General features: G+C 37.6%; 1 protein-coding gene across 4 annotated transcripts in view; it reads left to right on the forward strand.

Annotated features, from left to right (window-relative positions):
- Positions 1 to 23,269, forward strand: part of BCAR3 (BCAR3 adaptor protein, NSP family member) — a 53,549-nt gene that overhangs the window by 17,792 nt on the left and 12,488 nt on the right. For 2 of the 4 annotated variants that reach the window (XM_051625568.1, XM_051625569.1), the window contains exon 3: positions 656 to 695. The exons of 1 other annotated variant lie outside the window; for it this stretch is intronic. In XM_051625568.1, coding sequence (XP_051481528.1) covers positions 656 to 695 — 40 coding nt within the window. Of the gene's footprint in view, positions 1 to 655; positions 696 to 16,141; positions 16,358 to 23,269 lie in introns of those variants that run through there. One more of the 4 variants, XM_051625570.1, reaches the window with a different exon arrangement.

Raw genomic sequence — 23,269 nt, forward strand, 5'->3', positions numbered from 1 at the left:
GAAAACCAAGATCTTCTCTTTTAAAATAGAGCAATGACTTGGCTTTCAAATAATTGCAGTGTTGAAATTCTGATAATTTAACAAGTGCAATAACCATATTTTTTTTCCCAAATATAAAATAAAACATTATACTGTTGCATATCTATGAATTCTCTGCTTTGTTTATATAAAAAGTGAATGTTTTACTTCTTGCTTTCTTGTGTTATCAATGCCTTTTCAACACTAGCATTAGCTTAAATGGGAAAACATACAAGGAAATAAATACATTTAGAAGCCATTGGGAGAGCTCTTGTAAATGTATTTCACGTGTTTTAAGTAGTATATAAGTATTTTCAGCTATCTGTTGAAATTTCAAGATTGTTTTTGCTTTGCTTAAATCTGTATAATCAACTTATTTTTCCCAAGTTAAGTACTAGTGGCTCCACTACCTGAACTTCTAGAAGAAATTAGTGATTTATTTATTTGTTAAAGGGTAGAAAGCATCGGCCATCTTAACTAACACACAGTTTTAAACAAGGATTTTAACATTAATTGGTAGCCCATTGTTTATATAAGTGCTTCTTCTCAATATGAGATTATATTTGTATTCACTGTTTGTTTGTTTGTTTTGTTTTCATGTTCTTTCTTCATCCCTGCTTGCCCTATGTTCTTACAGAGATCAGAATATTCTGGATCCTACTTTGGAGTATGTTAAGGTAAGATACCATTTCTTACCCTCAAAAGATTATTTTTTTTTTAGTATATAACCAGCACTGCCAGTAGCGTTTCCAGTCATTTGTAGTTAGATAGTGCTTCTGTCTATCTTTTGCTACAGAAGAACTATGTGTGTCAGACTATTTTCTGCATGCTTCAGTGAAATACTTGTAGGCATTGTGCTTTGGGTCTAGGATGCATTTTTATATTGAGATCTCTCTTCAGTTACATAGTGACTACGTATGATCTTGCCTTTGTTAACAGATTAAAAGGATGCATATTTCTTGCTTATAGATTTCTGGGGAAGTAAAGGAACACATCTGAAAATATAATAAAAATGTCATATTTAGGTTTATGGTTTTAGCAACATACTTACACTGCACTCAAAAGTTGATTTTTGGTCTAAAAAGTAACTGGAATGAAAGAATTGTAAGTTCTTTTTTTGTTTTGTAAAAGATGAGAGTGCTGAAAAAGATATATAAATGTGTATTTTGTTAGAGTAAAAAAAAAAAAACCACAACAATCTGGACATTCATAAATTTTATTTAAAAAACAGTCCTGAATTTGCAATATAGAAACTTTGGCAGAAACCTTGGAGATGTGATTCTGTACTGAGGGTCTCTTGCAGTGCTGTAATTTCCGTGGAATTAGTACCTTTCAACATGTTTTATTTAAGTAAATATTATTTCCTAGAACCTTGGATGAATCTACCTTCTATGTCTTGTCTCTCAACAATGGGCTTCTTTAATTTCTGGGCTTTCTTCCCTGTCTTTTAAAAGACTGTAATCTTCTGGAAAGTGTCTGATAAACACAGGTTATCCTTGAACATAGGGTATTTCTGTAGCTGCTCAAGTGGACAGCCTGAATTTCTCGGAAACATGTATTTCTGCCTCAGGTTGAGGTGAGGAAGAGACTGAGGAGAGCGAGTCAACTGCTAGGATTCCCTCTTTGGGTGTTCGTATTTGAGGGACGTGGAGAAGTGCCCAGGTTAGGGTTCAAGTTGATTGAAGAACTAGGAGAATGTAATGCAGTGTTGACAAGAAGATCTTAAACTACAACTTTGAAAAATACAGAGGAATTGCTTTCTAATTAATATAACCCCCAAGAACATTTTTTGGTCGTAAAAGACCAGTTTACTAACAACCAATTCCAGAAATGTAGTATTACACAAAAGAAATATCATAAATCCACATATATCCACAAAGGAGGACTCTCATCAATAATTTTTTATCCATTTAATATGATTGTGAGAGATGTGCCTGAATTCGTAACAAAAGGATCTTGGAAACCCCCTCTGTTGGCTTAAGTTTCAGCAAGTATGTGTTCATTTTGTTCGTTAGCTTGCCTTATGCTAAGTATTTTATTAATGTCTATAAGTTTCCAGCTCCTTGAATAAATTATGACAGCAGTGTTAAGTCAGGTTTAAACTGCAGAACACTAAGCTACTCGAGTTGCAAAGCTGAAATAATAGGTTTCTGTATGTTTTCTAACTATGCTTGTACCAACATTGCCATTTGCACAAGTATATTTGACATTTAATGTGTGCATATTTACTTTGAGCATGTAGTGTTGGTACTAGTTAGGTAGGCTCGATGCCAATTGAGTAGGCTTTGACAGATGTTGCTGAAGTAGTGAAAAAATATCCCTAAATGACAAAGAGATAGTAAGAGAAGGGGGAGAAAACTAGCACTTTTGGGAATCCTATTTTGCTGATTCGGGATGCCAAAATTCTGAGAGACAGATTCATATTTCAGATGCCCAGGAAAATATAGTTAGTATTTTCCTGAGGCAGAAAAGTGTTGGTTGAGGTGGATCAAGAACTGGTTGAAAGGAAGAAGTCAGAGAGTTGTAGTCAATGGGGCAGAATCTAGTTGGAGGTCTGTGACTAGTGGAGTTCCTCAGGGGGTCAGTACTGGGACCGGTGTTGTTCAACATCTTCATCAACGACCTGGATGAGGGTACAGAATGTACCCTCAGCAAGTTTGCTGATGACACCAAGCTGTGAGAAGTGGCTGATACACCAGAAGGCTGTGCTGCCATTCAGAGAGACCTAGACAGGCTGGAGATCAGGGCAGGGAGAAACCTGATGAAGTTCACTAAGGGCAAGTGTAGAGTTTTGCATTTGGGGAAGAAAAACACCATGCACCAGTACAGGTTGGGGGCTGACCTGCTGGAGAGCACTGTAGGTGAAAGGGACCTGGGGGTCCTGGTAGACAGGAGGATGACCACGAGCCAGCAATGTGCCCTTGTGGCTGAGAAGGCCAATGGCATCCTGGGGTGCATTAGAAAGGGTGTGGTTAGTAGGTCAAGAGAGGTTCTCCTCCGCCTCTATTCTGCCTTGGTGAGGCCGCATCTGGAATATTGTGTCCAGTTCTAGGCCCCTCAGTTCAAGAAGGATAGGGAACTGCTTGAAAGAGTCCAGCGCAGAGTCACAAAGATGATTAAGGGAGTGGAACATCTCCCCTGTGAGGAAAGGCTGAGGGAGCTGGGTCTCTTTAGTTTGGAGAAAAGGAGAGTGAGGGGTGACCTCATCAATGTTTACAAATACGTAAAGGGTGAGTGTCAGGAAGATGGATTTAAGCTTTTTTCAGTGATGACCAGTGATAGGACAAGGGGTAATGGATGCAAATTGGAACATAGGAGATTCAAGGTGAATATCAGAAAATTTTTTTTACTGTGAGAGTGACAGAGGACTGGAACAGGCTGCCCAGAGAGGCTGTGGAGTCTCCTTCACTGGAGACATTCAAAACCCGCCTGGACGCCTTCCTGTGTGATGTGCTCTAGGTGATCCTGCTCTGGCAGGGGGGGGTTGGACTAGATGATCTTTCGAGGTCCCTTCCATCCCCTAGGATTCTATGATTCTATGACTGAAAACACAAACTTGAGAGTTAAGCATATATGATGTATGAAGTGTACATCAAAACTGATACTAGAACAAGCTAATTGTGCACAGAGTCTTGGAACTGATTCTTGTTTCTCTCATCTTGGTGCTCAGACTGTAAAAGAGAAGAGAAGCTTTGGAGTAATTTGCTGTGTAAAAAATGGCAGTATCTTGAAAGTAGTATGTGGCACAAATTTAAGTTGTCGTGGGATAGTCTGGCTGCTGATGCTTGTACCTAGGAGTTACAGACCCAAGTAAAGTGTACTGTATCAGGGCCCTGAGGGCACTAACTGGCTTCAAGTGTCCTGACCAGCCTTAAGTAGGACATCCTCCCCCACCCACTGAGCAAGGGCTCCATTTAAGCTCAGACTGGGGCCTTCAGGCCCTGCCTGAGCTGTGTGTTAGGTTTACCTGCCTCTAGCCCTGTTCTTGAAGTGCTGTCTGGGAATTCCTGGATGGACCTTGAACCTGACCTGTTACTCTGTCTCACCAGAGTCTCACTGGGCTGTGATAGGACCTGTTGATGTCATCACCCTGCTCAACTTGCTTTTGTCTTGGCACTGTGGGACTGCACCTTGTAGGCAAGTGTGTTGCCCACCGTGTGCTCCTGCATCACCTTTCCTTGGGGAGGAGCTCCACTGCTGCTACTCCCTGACATGCTAATTGTAGGCAGCTGTTTTGAAAGATCCAGTATGATCAAATGTGTCATCCTCGTAACTGGTTCACATCATAAGGCTGTGCAGGAATACATAGTGTCCTTCAACTCCAAGACAAGCAGCTAGTTTTAAACTAACTACATTTTAGAAGTAAATTTAAAAAGGGATACTGGACACAGAGCTGATCCTGTGGTCCTGCACTGTCACAGTTGCAAATTAGCACTGTTTCTGGAGTGATGCAAACATGCTTCTTGTGAGTCTCATCAGAAAGATAATTAATACTTGTTCAGAATGTTCTCCTGCTGGACAGTGATCAACATCTCTTCCAAACTGGATTTTATTATAAACAGAATGTGGAGAATTCATCTAGGTATGAGTGAAAGTAACACCTTCTAAGTTCAGTGTGCTGTTTCACACTGAGAAGAATACCATAGTTTTTATTGTGGCCATAGTGACTACAGGCAGGAGTTGCTATACAGGGCAGAGAGACTCATGGTAAACTTAGAAGCTGACTGTATCAATTTGCTTTTTATATAAATCTTTCTGTGCTAGAATCTGGTGACTAAAAGTAATATAAACAATTCTTTGTATTTAGAAATACTCTGTACAGAGGAAAGGCAAAATAAACTGTGATTTCTCCTGCTTTATTCTGCTTAAGATAGAAGACAGAAGGCATGGATTATAAAATTAATCCTTTGAAGGCATTATTTTTAGAGAATGCTCTGTATAGATGCACTATGGTTTCTAATACTTGAATCTAAAGTACAGCTCACAAATGGCAGTTTCCTGTGTCTTGAATATTGATGTATTAGTTCATGCAGTGTATAAAGGAAACTAATTATGCAAAAATAAGTTCTAAGGAGAGAAAAAAAAGTACTGATTTGCTGGAGTCTGAGTACTGAAGTATCCTTCAACCCTTCCTTTGTTGCTGAAACCATGGTCACAGTTAAATGGCTCTTTCAAAAACTCTTTTATGGTAGAAGAGAAAGCAGGCCAGACTGCTTTGAGTCAAGCTGCTCACCAAGTCATGAAAGAGATTTATGGACACAATAGCACGTTGTACATTCTGTGAGATTTTTACAAGTTTTATGAGCCAAATAATAGATCCATTGGTAGTCTCAGCAGGTTCTTCCCACACCCTGAGTCTGTGCATCCACAGAACAGACTCCTGCAGGGGAGAAAGGATCAAGTGCTTGCAGCTTTTAGTTTGTCAGAGAACTTCTTGTGAGTTGTTTTGATCAAATTCATGTGAACTAAAGATAGTTTTCTGTACCGTTCCTATTCATTATAAATACTTCAGGATCTTTTAATAGAAGTCTGTGCTGTAATCGTTAAAGTTGTATCAGGGTGGAAAGAAAGAAAAACAGATTTCTCTCCTCCTTTCATGGAAACCTTTTGAGCATTTCCTGTGGAAATAGTGGTAATAATTACATAAATACTCAGTCATAAGTTGATGAGTATTATTGTGGCATGATGTTTTGGAGTTGTATTTTAATCCATTAGTGGAAAAACTATTAATTTATGACTGATTGTCTGCTCAGTGTGGTCATGAGGGAAGTTTAGATTCAGACCTGGAAAAACTGTCAATGGTGTAAGATGTTACAGTGGCAGAAAAACATTATTATCTTGTGCAGTTCTACTGAAGGATTCTTTTTTTCTCTCAGCCCCCCATAGTGTTAATTGTTTTGCTATTTTAACTTCTTGATTTTGCTAAAAAACAATGGCAGCTTTTGTGAGTGCAACTAAAAATAAATTTTTTATGACATTACAATGTATTGGTCATTACCTGTAGCTTTGCCAGGCAGGATAATATTTTGTGGGTTTAACTTAACTTCAGGGAACTTTCAACAGGTGATGAGGTTTATTGATGCACAGTTTGTATAGTTAGTTGCATAAATGAATAACATTATGAATGCCAATAAAATATATGCATGGGTGCTTTACTCTAATGACGCTAATGGCTATGCCAAGAAGATAACATGGTAAGAATCCTTCCAGAAGTGGTGTTTGTATGTGTGTAGGTGTGTTTGAGAAAGTTTAGAAAAAAAATCTGTGTCAGCATGACAAGTAATAACATTTTGACAAAGTCGTCTTCCTGGTGACATTGAAGTTTTATTGTAAGGAGCTTTTTTTAGATATAGAAATATATGAGAGACATCCCCACCCTACTGAAAAAGCTGGTAACTACAGTGTATACCTGTTCATGAGCTGCTGCATAGCACTCTCCTGTGGAGACTTGCTCATTGAGGTGCGTGTTGTGACTTGTGGGCAGAAAGTTTGTCGGGTTTCTGCATTGTCTGACTGCATTATGTGTTAAGTATTTGAGCCTGAAGGAATGCCTGACACTAAGGCACCAAATGATCAGGAGGTTCTTTTTGAATCTGTAGTTGTTGGTTGGTTTTTTTTGTTTGGTGGGTTTTTTTGTTGTTTTTTTTTTCTTCAACAACAGCAAGGTCAACAGTATCACAGAAGGTGCAATTATCAGATGGACTGTATTTTGTTGAGGAGAAAGGAGTCTATGCCCATATAGCTGACTTTAACTTTGCACATCTCTTTTTGTCATTATGGATTTGTCATCCAACTCAAAGGTCATTATTGGTGTCAGTGCTGTTTCAGAGGCATTTATGAGTTTTTTCATGTTTCTCTGCTTAGTAGGAACTAAATCTTCACAAACGTCACTCCACAGAAATTGTTTCTTGGATACTAAATTTGTAATTCAGAAAGATAAGATCCTGTTAGAGCTAATCTACTGCTAAATACATATATTTATCTGTCTTACAGTAAGAACTTTCAGTTTTGATGCTTGAGTGGGTAGTTGCTAGTTATACCCTGCCCTCTGCTGGAGAAAAAAACCACGAAGTGTACATTTTTTAAAATCACATCATGGATATTAAAATCAAACTTTTCATATTAATTTCATTGTAACTTTTGTAGTAATAAAAAGTCTGTAGTCTGACTGTAGGAAATTGATTGCTTGTTTTCTCCAGAGGCACAGAATGGGGAGGAAATATTCTCCCCCCTCCCCACCACGAAGTTATAGAAGTAGGTGGTCCTAGAGGGAACTTGAGTAATTTCTTTGTGACGGTGTCACTGAGATTGTTAGAACAGATGTTCTGATTTGTTCAAAACCTCCTTTAAAAGAGATTCTCTCACCTCCCAAGGTAATCTGTTCTACCTCCCAAACTAGGTGAGCCAAGGTCTTTTCATTGTTTCTGTGGGAAAGTTTTTCCTAAAATGTCGTGTACATCATCTTTTTTACACATACAGGTGATTATTTTTTTTCCCCGTCTGCCTTCTTGTTACCTTGATGTAATTTTCTAGTGGAATAATTTTTGGCTGTTGCAGTAAGCTAGACAAATCATCTTGTCTTGTACTTTTAATCCTATTCTGGTAGTAGTAAAGTTTCAGGTTGTAGAATTTTTTCCTTGGCCTTATACCAGGCTTGGTTCTTATGGTGTGTGCCCTTTCTGTGCTTGGAAGGAGCAATTACTTTTTAAAATGTGTATGATAGTTGTTTCTAACAGCTTTCAGGAAAATTAAAAAAAAAGACCAAGGAGTTACAGACATAGTTGAAATTTAGCAGCTCTCCAGTAGTTATTTTCCCTAAAATCATAATGAGAATCTTGCCCTGTTTATTTTGAATTAATGAAAGCTTGTTTTATTTGGTAGAATGCAGTTATCCATAATTAGTGATGGAATCTCACACTCAAGTCTGAGTGTTTTCTCATGTGGAATTTTATATGACCAGCAGGCTAGTCTCTGAAAAGATAATTGAGTCAGCAATTCTGTAATCCTTTGGGTGCACGGTGATTAATAAAATCTAAGCTGGTGTTTGCAGTAAATGCAGGAAGTAGGATTCTACAGCTCTGCAAGACAATGCACTTTGCAGACTACTGTCCTAGTTAATATTTTTCTAGTAGAGAGACTCCTAAATTAGACTGTTACTGTTTATTCACAGCATACTAAACTGTCCTTTTCCAGCCCCTAATTCCTGAATGTCATTATTACCTCTAAGATCTGGAGGGCTTGGGGGGTTGTTGGGTCTTGTTCATTTATTCTTAGCATACTGTGATGAGGGTTGCTTAGGGTTTTTTTTGTGGGATTTTTGTGGGTTTTTTTGTGAATGATAATCCTTATATGAATTCAGTCATGTGGATAGAGGCTTTCTAAATATTCCATCCTTTTTTTGTGAAGCCTTTTATCAGTGGCTCTTGCATTCCCTTCTCCTGATGCTGAAATGGAATTTATGGTATTTTGCTTATTGAGCATCTTTTGTAATGCTGAGTATGTTTTGGTAAATCTAAAATGTTGGTAATTCTTAAATCAGCATGCTAAAGGTTAATCTTACATCTGTCCTGTCATGAATTTGATCCTGTTAATGTCTATATTCTGCTGCTTGTATTATCTCTCATTAACTCTTAGAATTCTGTCTGATCTGGAGTCATCAAAAGTCGCTACGTGCACTGAGATTGCACTGAGCTTTGAGTTGAAAACTGTGAAATTACTTTGTGCTAATTTCCTTGGCACCAATAGTAATCCTAGTGGCAGCAGATACATATTTCATATATTCACTCTCTTTGTTAGATGATTAGTAACTACTATCAAGCCCTATTCACAAATGAGAAATATAAGCTGGAAAGGTCTGAATCTGAAGCACAGGACAGAAGCTTTGAGGTGCAAAGAAATATTTGTCTTATTTTGTCTCTAGCAACTTTGTGAAACTTGGATTTGAATTAATTAGCTTTTTTTTCCCTCAAAAATATTACAGCCTGTGGTTCTCAAATTCTGACAGTTACCTGTTGCTATTGACAATATCCCCAAGTTAAAATGACAGTGTCGGTGAAAGGAAATAGTAGTAGATGATGACATGCATTTACTTCTCAAAGAAAGGAGGAGGGAAAAAGGGTGGTATTTACTTTCCAGACATTGTCTGGTTCATCTTGATTTGTGATCCTTTTTCATTCGACAGTTATTTGTATCTTCTGTTGGATACTGTGATTGTTGAAGTGACTAACCATTTCTGACAAGCAGCTCCTTCCTGTATTGAATTATGCCAAGGTGTAATCCTGGACCCATTGCATTGCAGTTGGTACTGTATTGCCTCATCTGCCAGGAAAGAACATGCCATTTCCTACAAAAGTGGTACACACAGGGAAGAAAGTAACTTACTGAATTATCATATTGCCATGTGTAATATGTAGTGAACATTTTATCAATCTTGTTTGGAGCAACCCCCTGCATGATGAAAAAGATCTGAAGATATGACTGGAGAATAAGCAGTTTTCAGTTTCTGTGCAAGTACTTGTGTCAGTTGACACAAAGAGAAGAAAAAGATCTTTCTATCTGTGCAGTGAAATTATAATATTTTACAGTAGGCTTTTATATGCACATATGAATAGGTGTGTATATATAAAAAGTGTAAGTGTCATACAGAATTTTACCCCTTTTCATGTGAGATATTTCAACTGTGAATAACAATAGATATCTGACTACAGTATACTATCTTCATGTTGAACTTTTCTTAACTGTTGCTGAACTGTCTCCCTTGTGTGGAATACTTATTTTTCTTTTCATTTTGGGCTTTAAGTATTGTTCCACAGGAACTATGCCTTAAAGATGATAGTTACTGGTGTTGTTGGATCCTTTTTGTAATTTTCAATATGGACTAATAGCGAAATCTGACTGGGACATGAATATAACTCCATAGCAAAGCCCTCCTGAAGTTGATTTTTTAATTTATAGAGGCATATGAACCACAAGGTGGGAGAAAGTATATTGCTTGTGGAAAGCAGATTATTAATCAGCATTTTGAGTACTCTTAATGACAAAGCCTGTGGAGGTAATCTCCTAGTGTCCTGAAGCTCTGTTTATAGATTGTAGAGTAAGACTGGTACATTGTGTGTGTCTGTACATCTTGCCTTTTGGAGACAAACTGTTTAGATACAGTTTGGCTTGTGGAGAGAGCAGCAGAGGAGCATTAGTACATTTCGGTTGCGACACCACCTATTCATGTGTGCTGTCAAAAGAGCAGGTTTGTTTGAGATTTTTCTATATTAAATACTATTAGGAACTAAGCACTGGTGCAAATGAGGGAGTAAGTGTACTGTTACGTGGGCTATCTACAATACCCAGAGGTTGTTTGCCTCCATGCCCTTAAATCCATCTGTTAGTAAAATACTGAAAGGGAGTTTATTTGAGCTTGAAGGGAGCTTGCTGCTTTGGCTTCATCAAAGCACCTTGTGCAAAAATGTGGGAGGGAGACACACCTCTTCAAACTCATACATGCCGGTAAAGGTTTTTGGAAAAACTAAGGTCTGACAGAGCCCAAGTGACTTGTGAGTTTTATTTTCAAGTGCTGCATATCTAAAATCTCTTTGTATAAAGGGAGGTATTTTAGCATATTCCAGAGTTTTAAATAAATAGCTGATTTTGAAATGCCTCCTGGCACTTGAAATACGCTGGTGAAGTAATAGAATTGTTTAATCTTTGAATTAGATTTTGGAATTGGTGTAAATCTCAAGCATTTCACTTCAACAAGACTGGCAGGGCTTTCAAAAACAGAAATCTGAAGTTAGCAGTTGTGTTAATGTCTTCTTTTTATGTGTAGGAGAACTCTTGTATGGTGTCCAGCGCAGCTGAAGTACTAAAGAGAGAGAACTCAGCAGGAAAGAAAAAAATCTGAACCATAAGTTGTGCAGCAATGCTGAACAAAAGGAAAATCATACCAATTTTTTTTATTATTATTTTTTTTTCTTTCTTCTCTCTAATCCAGGGAATAAATTGAAGGAAAGACAGGTGAGACATTGCAAAATTAGTTCACGTTTGTATGTGAGTTGGCAGACAGTAGATGGAGCTCAAGAATACATATAATAGTTTTTGGTTGGATGAATCCTGCTGAGGACTTCACTAGTAGGAAAACCAACCCTTTGCATATGACTTTGAAGTTTGTATGTTTTAGTTATAAAAGATCAGATTTCTCAGAGGTATTTGGATGTCCTAAAGTGCAAATCAGGGCCTATAAGGAAGCTCATAAGCAGGTTTGGTGCCTGTTTCTTGTAGCTGCCAATCTGTTTTTATGTATGACAGATTCTCAGAGATTCAGTCAAGCAGCATTGAAAACTAAATAAATGCAAACTCTGTTTTCTCACTATTCCTGTACAACAATTGCAGGGTATTTCTGACTTTGCTTCATGGAACTGTGGTAGAGAGGAGGAAGAATGTATGCTGACCTTCCTCATACTACACCCCTGCAATGCAAATAGGTGTAGTTACAGTTGCAGCTGAATCTATTGATTTACGCTCAGAAGCTGCAGCAACAACAGCCTGCAGGAAGTGACGTTACAAAAGAGAACATGAAAAAGCCAGTTCTGCTAAGAATTGACACAGAAATGGTAGGACATGAGCTGGGTGGTGGGACTTCATATGCCTCTAGACAATTAAGTTAGGAACAGATAAAAGTGAGCAACATACTGACACTATTGTCATCCACTTTTTTCCCACCTATTGTACACTTTAAAAACTGTTCAGCTGTAAACGGTTGGGCACTACCTGTACTTAGAGGCATCCCCCATAGAACTTTGTTAGACAAGTTGGGCCATGTCTGAAGGACTAAGTACTGAGGCTAAATGGTTTGTGTGGACAAGTTGTTTATCTGTAGTTGTACCCTTTTTCCAGATTGTTTCTCACATTAAAAACAACAAATAACTAGTTACAAAGAAAAGTCTTATGTATTAAATGAAGAGCATTTAAATCTGAAGAATTAAGCACTTTGATTTTGTTTTTTTCTTTCCGATTTTATTCATATTCATATTGTACTTTACTACAACCTTACAGGTGTAATTTGGATGTATCCATATTCCAGCTGGCGTCATTAGTCGAGCAACAAGGAGCAGCATGCTCTGGATTGGCTGTGTGCTGTATCAAATCAGATTTGTGTTGTTGACCCTTGTTCAGTACACCATGCCTTTGTTCATTTACAGCTGACTTTCTGCCTGTGTTGTTTACTTTCATTTAGTGGAGAGAAACCTTACATGCATTTAACTGAATATTGTTAGGCTGATTTAAATGCTTAAATGATTTGTTCATGTAGTACCATGTAACAGTGGCAAGTCACCAAATTCCCTTGTCTAGTTTACTCTGAAATTTTTTCTCTGTAATATGAAATCACAAATCATAATTCTCTGTGTGAATTATAAGTGCTTCCATGAACATGAGTGGTATTTGGTTCAAAATTGGTTCTTGTAGATGTGCAGACTGTTTTGGTAACTTCAGACTGCTTTTGAGTTTGAGTGTTTATATTTTTTATTATTTTAGTTTGGTTGCTTTACTTGAGCCACTTAAACTTTGAAGCCAAAGGATTTTTATTTTTTTTTCTGATGAGAGAAAAAGAAACCAGCACTCCCAGCACCCCAAGAAATTATCCCAAGATTCTGTCTTGTTTAACTTGTACACTGAAGGTGGCCTATTAGGATTCTCCCGGAGCAGGTTCACGCTATCCAATGTGAAGGCTTCAAACTCCTGCTTATGCAATGTGCTGTGGGTGGAGCTGGACACAGTTGAGATGTGTCAGGGGGATGGTCCCAATATGCAGTGCCGGGTACATGTAATTTAAACCTGGCCATGAAAACACCATAAATAACTCTAGAGACTTTGTAATAACACAGATGGGGTTGGCAGAGACACTTTAATTTCTATTCCTGATTGATTGTTAGGAACTCAACACAGAATATATTATCAAATGTCCTTAAACTTATGTGGCCTTGAATTCTGTGAACTTATAAATCCTTTCTTAATCCTTTCTTAGTTATCAAAACCACTCTAGCCAGCTATCTTTAGAAACAGATGAAGGGATTATCAGACATTGTAAGATTCTTGGCAAGAACTGTTGAAAATGAAGTGAATATGGTGGTTGATCTGTTGATGCTGGAGAGAATTAGAGATACATCAATAGTTTGGCTTAGCAACAGGAGTGTATTTGATGTTTCTAAGGTGCAAGAAACAGATGTTTTATTTCTCATGTGAAGAGTCCAAGAACCCAAATTCCCAGTAAGAAGTCACAAGACATGAGAGTGGACATGTGGTAAAACCATCCTTTTTTTTTCCCTCTGAGTCAGTATTCACAAGCTATGTCTGAAGTGTAATTTGGAGCAGCCTGGTGGCTGTTCTCGATCATGCTGGCTGAAAACAGCTCCATGATATCCAGCAGTGCAGGAACTATTGTACTGTCACCTGGAGGTTTCTCATGTACTCTTTGAGATGTCTTCTAGTAGTTTTCATTTTCATACCACTGTATCACAGTGTCAAGCAATGGTTCTGGATCTGACTCTTAAGAATGTATCACCCAGTCATTGAACTACATGTGCAGAAGTCATTTAAGGTTTATTAAAAACAATTATCCCATTAGTTTTGTTTAAAAAAATATTAGATTCACTATCTAAATAAAGCACTCTCTTCCCTGCCAGTTACACTGTTGATAAAAAGTTTCAGCAGTTGCTGTATGAAATGGTACAGTATTATTTTTTAAGGTTCCTTATTTCTGGCATTCTCACAGCATACATAATTTTTGAGTCTTTACTTACTCCATTTCAGAAAGGAAATAAGGAACTGGCAATTACCATTTGTAATTTATGCCCTGCTGTTCATGTTGAGTTCTGGATGTAGCACTTAAACTTTTTTCACTGCTGCTTAGTAACAAGCCTTTCGAATGAAAAATAGACACACCCACATTGAATATGTATTAGGCCACATTTATTTTCTAGATTGAGCTGTGCTATTCCCTTTGAAGCAGGGGGGAGGCTGTGCAATTCAGGGAGCCTGTGGAAGATATACCCGTTATGTCCCTTTGCTCTCAGTAGGGAAAAGACTAGAGGGAGAATCTAGGTTCTGCTGTAATGGTTTTGGGAATATGATTCATATGCAAAAAGCTTTGATTATTTGCCTCCCTTGTCTATTTACTGCTTGTTTCAGGAGAAGAAACCATCTTGAGAATGTTATCATTAAAACTAGTCTAGTAGAACTATACCGGTATGTATCTCTGGGTCAACAAGTCATACAAGAAGCTGCAAAATAAATAGGTCTTTCCATAAAATATGAATGTATTCATAAAGTTATGGAGGCCAGGGAAAAATGCGTCTGTTAGCAAGCAAGCCACAGTAATGATTGGATTTGCAATCTAGAACTTGACAAAGTAGAAAAACACAAGTACAGAAAGGATGCTGGATCCTCTCTCTTGTCACAAGTACTGTATTATGCTACTATGGGTACTTGACAAGAAGTCACAGTAGAGGCATCCATCTTTGGAGTTCTGCAGGGTATCTTTTAATCTTATCTTCTCTGGCCACCTGCTAAAGCAATCCTGTGGAATTCCTTAAAGTTGAAAAAGAACCTAAAATAAATTAAGATATGCTGCAGCTTAGACTAGAGAGGAGAGTAGGATACTTTCACATTCTTAGTATTTTATCTACTAATTTATTTTCTGGGAATGTCATAAACTGCTTGGAGAAGTGTTTCCTCTCCCCAGCTCTAGCAGGGCTCCACCTACAAAGTAATGAATTTCAGCTTCTTTTCTGAGACAGTCTTTCATCCTTTTTATTGCCAGGGTAATCCCTTTTCAGTCCATTTAGTGTTTTACTAACTTCATGAACATTCTGGTTTTGGTGCTTAGCTTGATGCTAGATACCTGCAAATGTTAGGTGCTCAAACTGATTTATGTGCCAAGTCCCATTGCTTGATGCAGACACTGAGGGTACTTAACATTGTTCAGTCAATGTAGGAAGGAAATACTCTATTATTAGGTATTGTGAGTAATATCTAAGGACATGGGTAAGCATTTACTATATGTGTCCTCCTATTATGGAGTTTATTTGTTGCTGATGAAAAAGAAAAATAGATCTTCCTTTTAAGCACTCCTTGGGACTAATTTATTCCTAATCTGAGGTCTGAGATATCAGTGACTTCTGGAGATTTTGGTATCATCCAGGTTATAAATTCGAGATCTCTTCAAAGTTTCTCTTTTTTTACGTGTTTTAGAGGCTTTATTGTACCCTCAATCCCAGGGCATTTTGTTTCGTTTTGCCAAGTCTGTTACTTGGGCTGTTTTGGTCTTGTCTGTACCAACTATTATAATTAGTCAAGTTATTTGCCTTTTTTGCCTGTGTTCTTGAGAGGGCATTTGAGCAATGTAGGCTATATTCTTTGATGTTTGGTTTACTGGTCAGCAAGCTGTGGACTATGCTGTCCAAGAGAACAGAATCACAGGAATAAATTTATTCTGTTTTAGTGTTTATTTTTACTTCGTCTAATCAGAGGTGTTCTTAAATTCAGTCCTTTCTTGGAGTTTGCACAGTCCCATGGGACCATTACCAAGATAAAGCTGTGCACTTGTACGTTTAAATACTAAAGGTATCTTGGTTGCACCACTAATACTGGCCATGCATGTTGATTTTGTGCTATTTTTTCCAAGGATGGTTGCCAGAAGCTTCTTAATTAAAAATAAACAGATGTATCATTTTCCTTGGTTACATAAGCTCTAAGGATGTAATTTTTATTTGAGTACAAAGAGTAACAGTTGGCAAACAGTGATCAACTGCTTTTCCTCTTCATTTTTGCTTTTTGTGTGTATATTGTTCATGATGCAGATAGAGACATGGCATGATTGAGCTGGAGCAACCGATTAGGCCTTTATCAGCACAGGAGACAGGTATTTTATCTCATCAAGAAGACAAGTTTGCCTTGAGCTGGTGGCTTAAATACATCTCTGAACCACGGCATACCAAGATAGAGGAGATAGGATTTCACTGGTGAAAAAGATCACATGAGAATTCTGGCACTCTCTATATGGCATGCTGGAAGTAAGCATGCCAGCAGCCACTGAATTGATAGTATCAGCTTCAGTTGTGGAAAGTGTCCCTGACTCATATGAGAGCAGGAGTGTAGCAGCTTTGACAGTCAGTGATGATACTAAAAAGCTTGCTAAAGCTCTGAAAACTCTTAGTAGCAACTGTTTATCTTCAGTCTTGAGGACCCACAAGCAGCAGAACTTAAAATGCCAAAGGATTATAATGTTTTTCGAATGCTGATTGCGGCACTTTGCTGCTTTTATCATCGTAAGTCTATTATCAGAGTCAAGGTAGGTGCCCTTTTTCAATAACAGTAAATACAAAGTGTGCTAGTCAGTAGTGCTTTCAGTTTTTGTTCAGAAGTGTTTGTTTTTTATATACAGCTGGGTACAGTGTGCTTCTGTTCTCAATAATATATTTAGAATACACCATTGTCTTAGAAGTTTAAACAACTTTCAGTTTTATTAGCCTGTTTTATGTTTAGGCACTAAGTTAAAAATGGCCTGGTTTGGGACTTGCTGACGAGAATTCTAGCAAAGATTCAAGGTTTCAGAATTTAACTGATCACACCACTGGGTTCCCTAACTTTGTCACCTACTTACTGAAAACATAAGCACTTCCTTCATTTTTCTTTTTTTTTTTTTCTTTTTTTTTTTTAGCACTTAAGATAATTTTGGACTTGTCCTTGTATTTTAGATTTTTTTTTAGTTACTAAATGCACAAAATCATATACTCAAAGAATGGTTTGGTTTGGAAGAAACCTTTAAAGATCACCTAGTCCGACTCTCCTGCAATGGGCAGGGACATATTTCACTTTATGCAGAAATGCACTATATGGAAAGAAAAAGCCTTCACAAACATTTCAAGACGCTCTTACAGAGGTGTCTAAGTGACTTAGGAGTTGAACTGTAATCAGGTGGTGTATCTAACAACTTCTGAGGATCAGTGAGCTATACCTAAATTTTACATATTTTTACTTAATGTATTCTTTGAATAACACTGTGTCAGCACTGTAAGTCACTGTGTATTGTGTATAGATTTTCTGAAGCACTTTTAGTGAGGAAGGATGTGAGGGTTGCTATTTTCTTTCAGACTTTGATGGAAGCACTTAAAAACTGCAAATGACTGTCCCCCTTTTCTCTCCTCCAGTGACTTAGCCTTTTAGCTGTCCATTTCTGAAAGTGGGGTGTGGGGCTCAGTCTTTTGGGCACACTGAAAAGGTGACTCTATAGACTGTAGTCTCATTCTCACTGGAACAAATGTCAGAAGTTATCATCAGAGTAGAGAGCTAAACACATTGCCCTATTACTGTTCATTTTCATTCCAATTTTAAGAATAAGACTTAACTCCTTGGTTCTAAAACTTTAAAAATTACATTGTGTTTTATTGCTGGCTGTCAGAACAGTTATAAAACTGTTGTTCTTGACAATGCATGCCCTTTGTTTAACTTGGCATGAATTTCTAATACCTAAAATAACGGTGGTGTTGTCATGGCAACTTTCCATTGGGTCTAATCCATATAGTCTCTAGAGAAACTCAAACATTAATAGTGTTTGCTGCATGCAGGGTAAAAAATAAAACCTTTTATGTAGAAACAAATTACAGCTGGGCTCTTCCAAAATAAAGTTCTATTTAAAGAGATTTGCAGCATTTAAAATAGATTTGAATGCCTGTGTTCCAGCATGCAGAATTAGTATTAGTTGAATCTGATTAACTGCTATTTTCAGAAGTTTTGATGGTAGGAAACTGGAGTGCGGTTGCTGAAGAGAAAGTGGCTGTAGATGGTGGTCAAATCAAGTAAGGTCTGCACCTTGGGGTCAAATTATGTATGTTCCATGAAATTCAATAGGTTGTGATGAACCTAAGTTGTCTCCTTCCTTAATTTGTGAAAACATACCACTTAGAGGTAAATCCATTTTTATAATTAGATGAGGTTAATTCTGAATTTTAATAGTAATTACAAATGTAATGAAATACCAAACTGATCCACAAATAGGATGGATTTTGCTGGAGTTTGCAGCTACTTTGAGAGATGTTTTGCTGTACCATGATAAATTAATTGTAATTACATTGTCTGATTTCATTGAAAACAGTTTGTGGCCAAGCTCAGAGGTGCCTTGTTGTGTCCCATCAGAGCACAGGAAACAGTATAGCAGTTGAGCATTCAGGTTTTGTTGTACTTAATCTTAGCATGTGAAATTAGGGTCTCAGTAGCAGATGTTTGGTTTGTTTTTCCATACATTAATAGAAAATATAATGATCAGTGCAGAAGATCTGTACTTGGATCAACTCGTTCTTCAGTTATGATGTGTCAGCACTTTATACAATCCCATTTAATATAGCTATTTATAGTTAAGGTCAGCTTTCTACATTGGAGGAAAATAAAGGGAAGCTTCCAGGCAAGTGGTTCCTGATTGTGGTTAAAAAAAAAGTAAGTGAAGAAAGAATTCTAAATTGTGACCTACGCCACTTCCAAGCCAAAATATTATTTTTTAATTTTAAGTGAGGAATTAAGACTGAATTGGTGATAAATGATGACTAAAAAAATGAAGAGGTCTGCATTAATAAAGTTATATTCACTACAAGACAGGTTTTTTTTAGTTCTAGCTTGTATTGTCATGATCAGAGGGAAAGACCTTGAAGTTCAAAGTTTCATTCTTAATTCTCTGCTATGATTCACCCTCAGCTGAAGCTGCGCAAAAGGGGAAAGCCACTCAATTAGTCAGGGGTGCCAAGTTTTAAAACTTACAGCATGTTGATCTAGCTAATTACTGGGTAATGTACTAATGCTATGAATGTAGCATGCGTAAGAAGTCTTTTATAAGCAGCAAGTGCTATCTCTTATCTTGGATGAATTACAAACACTTTTTATAGCTGGTAGATCTTAATTAATATTTCTTCAGTATGTGATGATCTAAATCTGTTTCACTGGCATCCTCGGGCTTCATGTATCTAGTTTCAGCATGTATGTGGAGGCAGTTGGATTTGATAACATGAATTTACAAGTCATCACCACTCAGCATTATGGGTTTGCCGTTTGGATGTTAGATTTGTCATTGTTGGAAAAGGCCAGATCAGAAAAGACTGGCTTATCAAAATTTTGTGAAATTTTGTATAGCTCCTTGAACTTCGATTTTCTGTTGTCTTGCTGCTGAGTTTGAGTTTTGATGAGTTCTATACCATATAATTTTTTTCAATTTCCTATGGTATTTTTATACAATTTATCAAACTTTTACAGCAGTAAACCCTCTATCATAAATATATAGATAGCACAGGTCTCCCTGGTGCCTTCTCCTCTCCAGGCTGAACAACCCCAACTCTCTCAGCCTGTCTTCATAGGAGAGGTGTTCCAGCACTCTGAGCATCTTTTTGGCCCTTCTCTGGACTTTATTCCAGAAGTCCATGTCCTTCTTGTGTTGAGGGCTCCAGAATTGGACACATTACTCCAGATGGGGTCTCCTAAGAGTGGAGTAGAGGGGCAGAATCACTTCCCTCGACCTGCTGGCCATGCTTCTTTTGATGCATGGTTAGCTTTCTGGGCTGGCAGTGCACATTGCTGGTCCATGTTGAGCTTCTCATCAACCAACATTCACAAGTCCTTTTCCTCAGGGCTGTTCTCAGTCCATTTTGTGCCCAATCTGTATTTGTGCTTGGGATTGCCCCAGCTGTTGCAGGTATGAACTGAAGGAAGAATTGACTACCAGTAGGCAACAGAAATAAATGTGGCACTTTTGTTTACCACCAAACTATTATAGTAGTTTAATTAGCAGAATTTAAAGATATTCCTGTCTAATGTGGTGAATTCAGCTAGAAGAGTTGACCAAAGGGCTTGAGAGAGTGAATTTCCTTTGGAGACTGCCAAACACTCACATGATGGTGGGGCCCCCTCTTGGATGCACAAACAATGTAATATTGTGAGAAATTCCCATTAAAGGGTGTTCATAAGTTTCATAGGCACAGAATATTGTGTTAGGCCAAGTCCTCTTTAAATTTACCCTGAATAAGATCATATTTTGATGTTTTACTTCCTTAAACTTTGCTATTTTCCAATTTTTGGTACACTAGATTTATCTTTGCCTGAAAAAATGTAAAATAATGTGTAATGTCAAGAGTATCTTGTTACATCTGAAGCACAGTCTACTGTTCAATAGCCAGAGAGTAGAAATCCTTTATGAAATATAATAAAGTTGCATAGCAATTAAAAACTGTAAAATAACTGTACTCACCAGAATTTTCTCCCCCTTCTAAGCTCTTGGCTCTTGAGGTTTTCCATTGAGTATGTAAGGTGAAGGCCTTTCTATTGAAGGCCTTTCTTGGAGGTTGATAATATTGTATTGCAAAATAGTTTTGTTTGTTGGGTTTTTTTTAAAGACCTGTTCACAGAAGTTCAGCATGGCAGAAATATCTTAAAATAGCACCAGAGCTGGAAACAATGTGACTAAAATGTGAACCAAGAGTTATAGAAAGCACATGCTTAGGGTGAGTTATTTGTAGGTCAGGGAAAGTATCTGTATTTGAAGGGAGTTTTGCTAACTCAAGTTGCTTTTATATTCCAGGGATCTCTGAGAGAGTAGTTATTACTTGGAAATCTTAAAGAATTTAAACTGGAAGCTTCCCTGTGTCACTTCAACTGTGTTTTGTTGCAGAATATACTGAAGTGTTTAATTTTTGTCCTAGATAATTTTATTTATTTATTTATTTTACCTTCCACATCACTAAATCTAAATGTAAATTTGGATTTATTTCTGTCATTGGATAGGAGCCAACGAAGTGTCTTAGACAAAGGCATAACTTGAGGACATGCTACCAAATGAAGATTTGTCATTCTGATGTTAGTGAAAATTTACAGCATACTGTTATTGTCCATTAACTTTTGGATGCTGTTGGTAAATGAGGCTGAAGTATCTGTGTCATGTTGTGTGGAACAAGTCACCTTGTCTTTTCTAAGAAAGTCCATTGACATAGCTAATTATGCTGTCCTAAGTTTACATACTTCCTTAATTACAGACTACCAAGCTCGGGTAGGTTGTGCCTGGAGTGATTTTTGAGCCCTTACTTGCATTATGGGAAGTTCAGTGTGTGCAGAGATTCTTGCAGGACTTTAGGTATTGTGTTGAAAGTAGAAAGGTATAGGCTGGTATGATTACAGACAGTTCATCAGTCATACTTCTGCTTTAATGGATGTACGTTGTATAAGAAATCAGTCTCAGCCAGCAAAAAACTGTCCAGGAAGACATGCTATTACTAAGCTTGCTTACCTGTGCAGTTTTCCCCCTATGTATTTTGAGATTTGTGCTGGCCACAGGAGTTCTTCCACTAAGTTCAGAGTTGCACAGGGGTTATTTGAGCATGTTTGCTTCAACTCAGGAGATGTCTGACCTCTGGCAATCAGAGTATGCTTAGTGGTAGACCATGCTGGAGAGAATTTTTAACAAACCAGTAATCATGAATGTTAACTATCTAGTTGGTTTGGATTCCTTAAATATTTTTGTTGTGTTGCTAGATGTCCCATTACTTTCATTCAAGCAGTGACAATTCCATTTAACCACCAGAAAAAATTCTAGGTTTCTCTGCTGTATTTGTAGTGCATTTCTATCTGTAACTTGATCAGTCTTTTTTTTCAAGATAATTTGTGTCAGTGCAATGGATGAAATTACTCTGTACACAATGACCTATAGCTCTTTTTGTTGGCCAAGAATCTAGCTTTCCTAGACAAATTGGGTTATTGCGTTTGTATGCTCCAGTCTGTTCCATTTACAGTAGCTTTGCCTACCACTGAGATACAGTGAGATGCTTTTGGAATGATGGTAACAATTTGCATAGTAATTTTCATTTTTTAAAGTTCTCTATTCAGTCAAAAGCATCTTTCAAAAACTTACTACAGTTCCCTTCAGGTCAGCAAAATACACAGCTAGGAATGTAAAAAGATTTGTATACTGTTACAACTGAACACTGTTGTTTAGATTGGAGGGGATACTTTAAAAGTTCCTCAGCCACTTCCTCCAGTCAGAGGAAAGGTGCTCTTGAGAAGTCTACTCTGAATTTGTGTGTTCTCCACTCTACCATCAGCTTATGTTAATGCTGTAATACTTGCTATCCTTCTGCAAGATGTGGCAGTGAAATGGTTAGCTTTTAATTCTAGAATCAATGTCAGTCAACTTTAAATGAGTATCCAGCCATTTGAGTTGGGAAATAAGGGTGGCAGCCATGTGCCACTGGTCCTTGAGCTGTTTTAGTCTGATAGGTCACAGAGGTTAGGAGTGGAGGGGAGATATTTAGCCTTACTTAGCTACATTTTGATACTTTGATACTCTTTTGCACTTGAGCGCTCACCACACCTCTGCTATGACATTTTCTATACCCAGCAACTTAATCTCTTCACATTGTATGTGGTTTTATGAAACAGCCCTTGCAGTGAAGGATTTCTTTTGTGGCATGGTTGTTCCTGCACGGGTTTTTTTAGTAAAGCTTGGGAGGGGCTGGTTTTAAGAAGGCACAAGGGATTTACTTCTTGTTGAAAATTATTACCTGTTTTGTATGGATAAATAGCATCCTGTTATGGTTCAGAAGCACAACTGAGGTGAAAAGTGATTCTTTACCAGGTTATTTTTATCCATTGCATTTCTGTATAAGCTACTATACTCATTTTTGTTAAGCGAAGCCTTAGTTTTCTCTGAGAAAAGCAGAGAGAAGATAGAATTTATCTCAGAATTTCTCTGGGCTCCCAGCATGTATAAATAGTCTTGGCAGCAGGATGCCCCTTCTAGCGTTATTCCACCAAAAATCTGCTGTCTAGTAATCTGTTGTAATTCAGTCTGCTTGAAATTGCAGGGAGGATTGCTGAAAGAAGTGCTAAATGTATGCCACCTGCTCCCAGCGCTACGTGCTGGGAGTATTCAGTGTGAAAAGGAAAACGCTATAGAGAGCAGTATTCCTGCTAATAACAGGATTGATGGGCAAGCATTCCCAGTTCTTTTTAAAATAATGCATGAGTTGCGTATTTACAGTAGTTTGTCAGTGAAGGGAACCTGTGAGCTTTGGCTCATATCCAGAGCCAAGAAAAATTTCGTAATGCATTGGGGGAGAGCAGTTGCATTTATTCTATACTCCAGCTGGAGGCCCATCTCTCTCTGCTGCTCTCTTTCTTAAAATGTACTTTTTTTTTTTTTTTTTTTTTTTTTTTTAAGAGAGGATATTCTCTG

The sequence above is a fragment of the Apus apus genome, chromosome 7 (genome assembly GCF_020740795.1).
Source record: "Apus apus isolate bApuApu2 chromosome 7, bApuApu2.pri.cur, whole genome shotgun sequence".
NCBI classification, from domain to species: Eukaryota; Metazoa; Chordata; class Aves; order Apodiformes; family Apodidae; genus Apus; species Apus apus.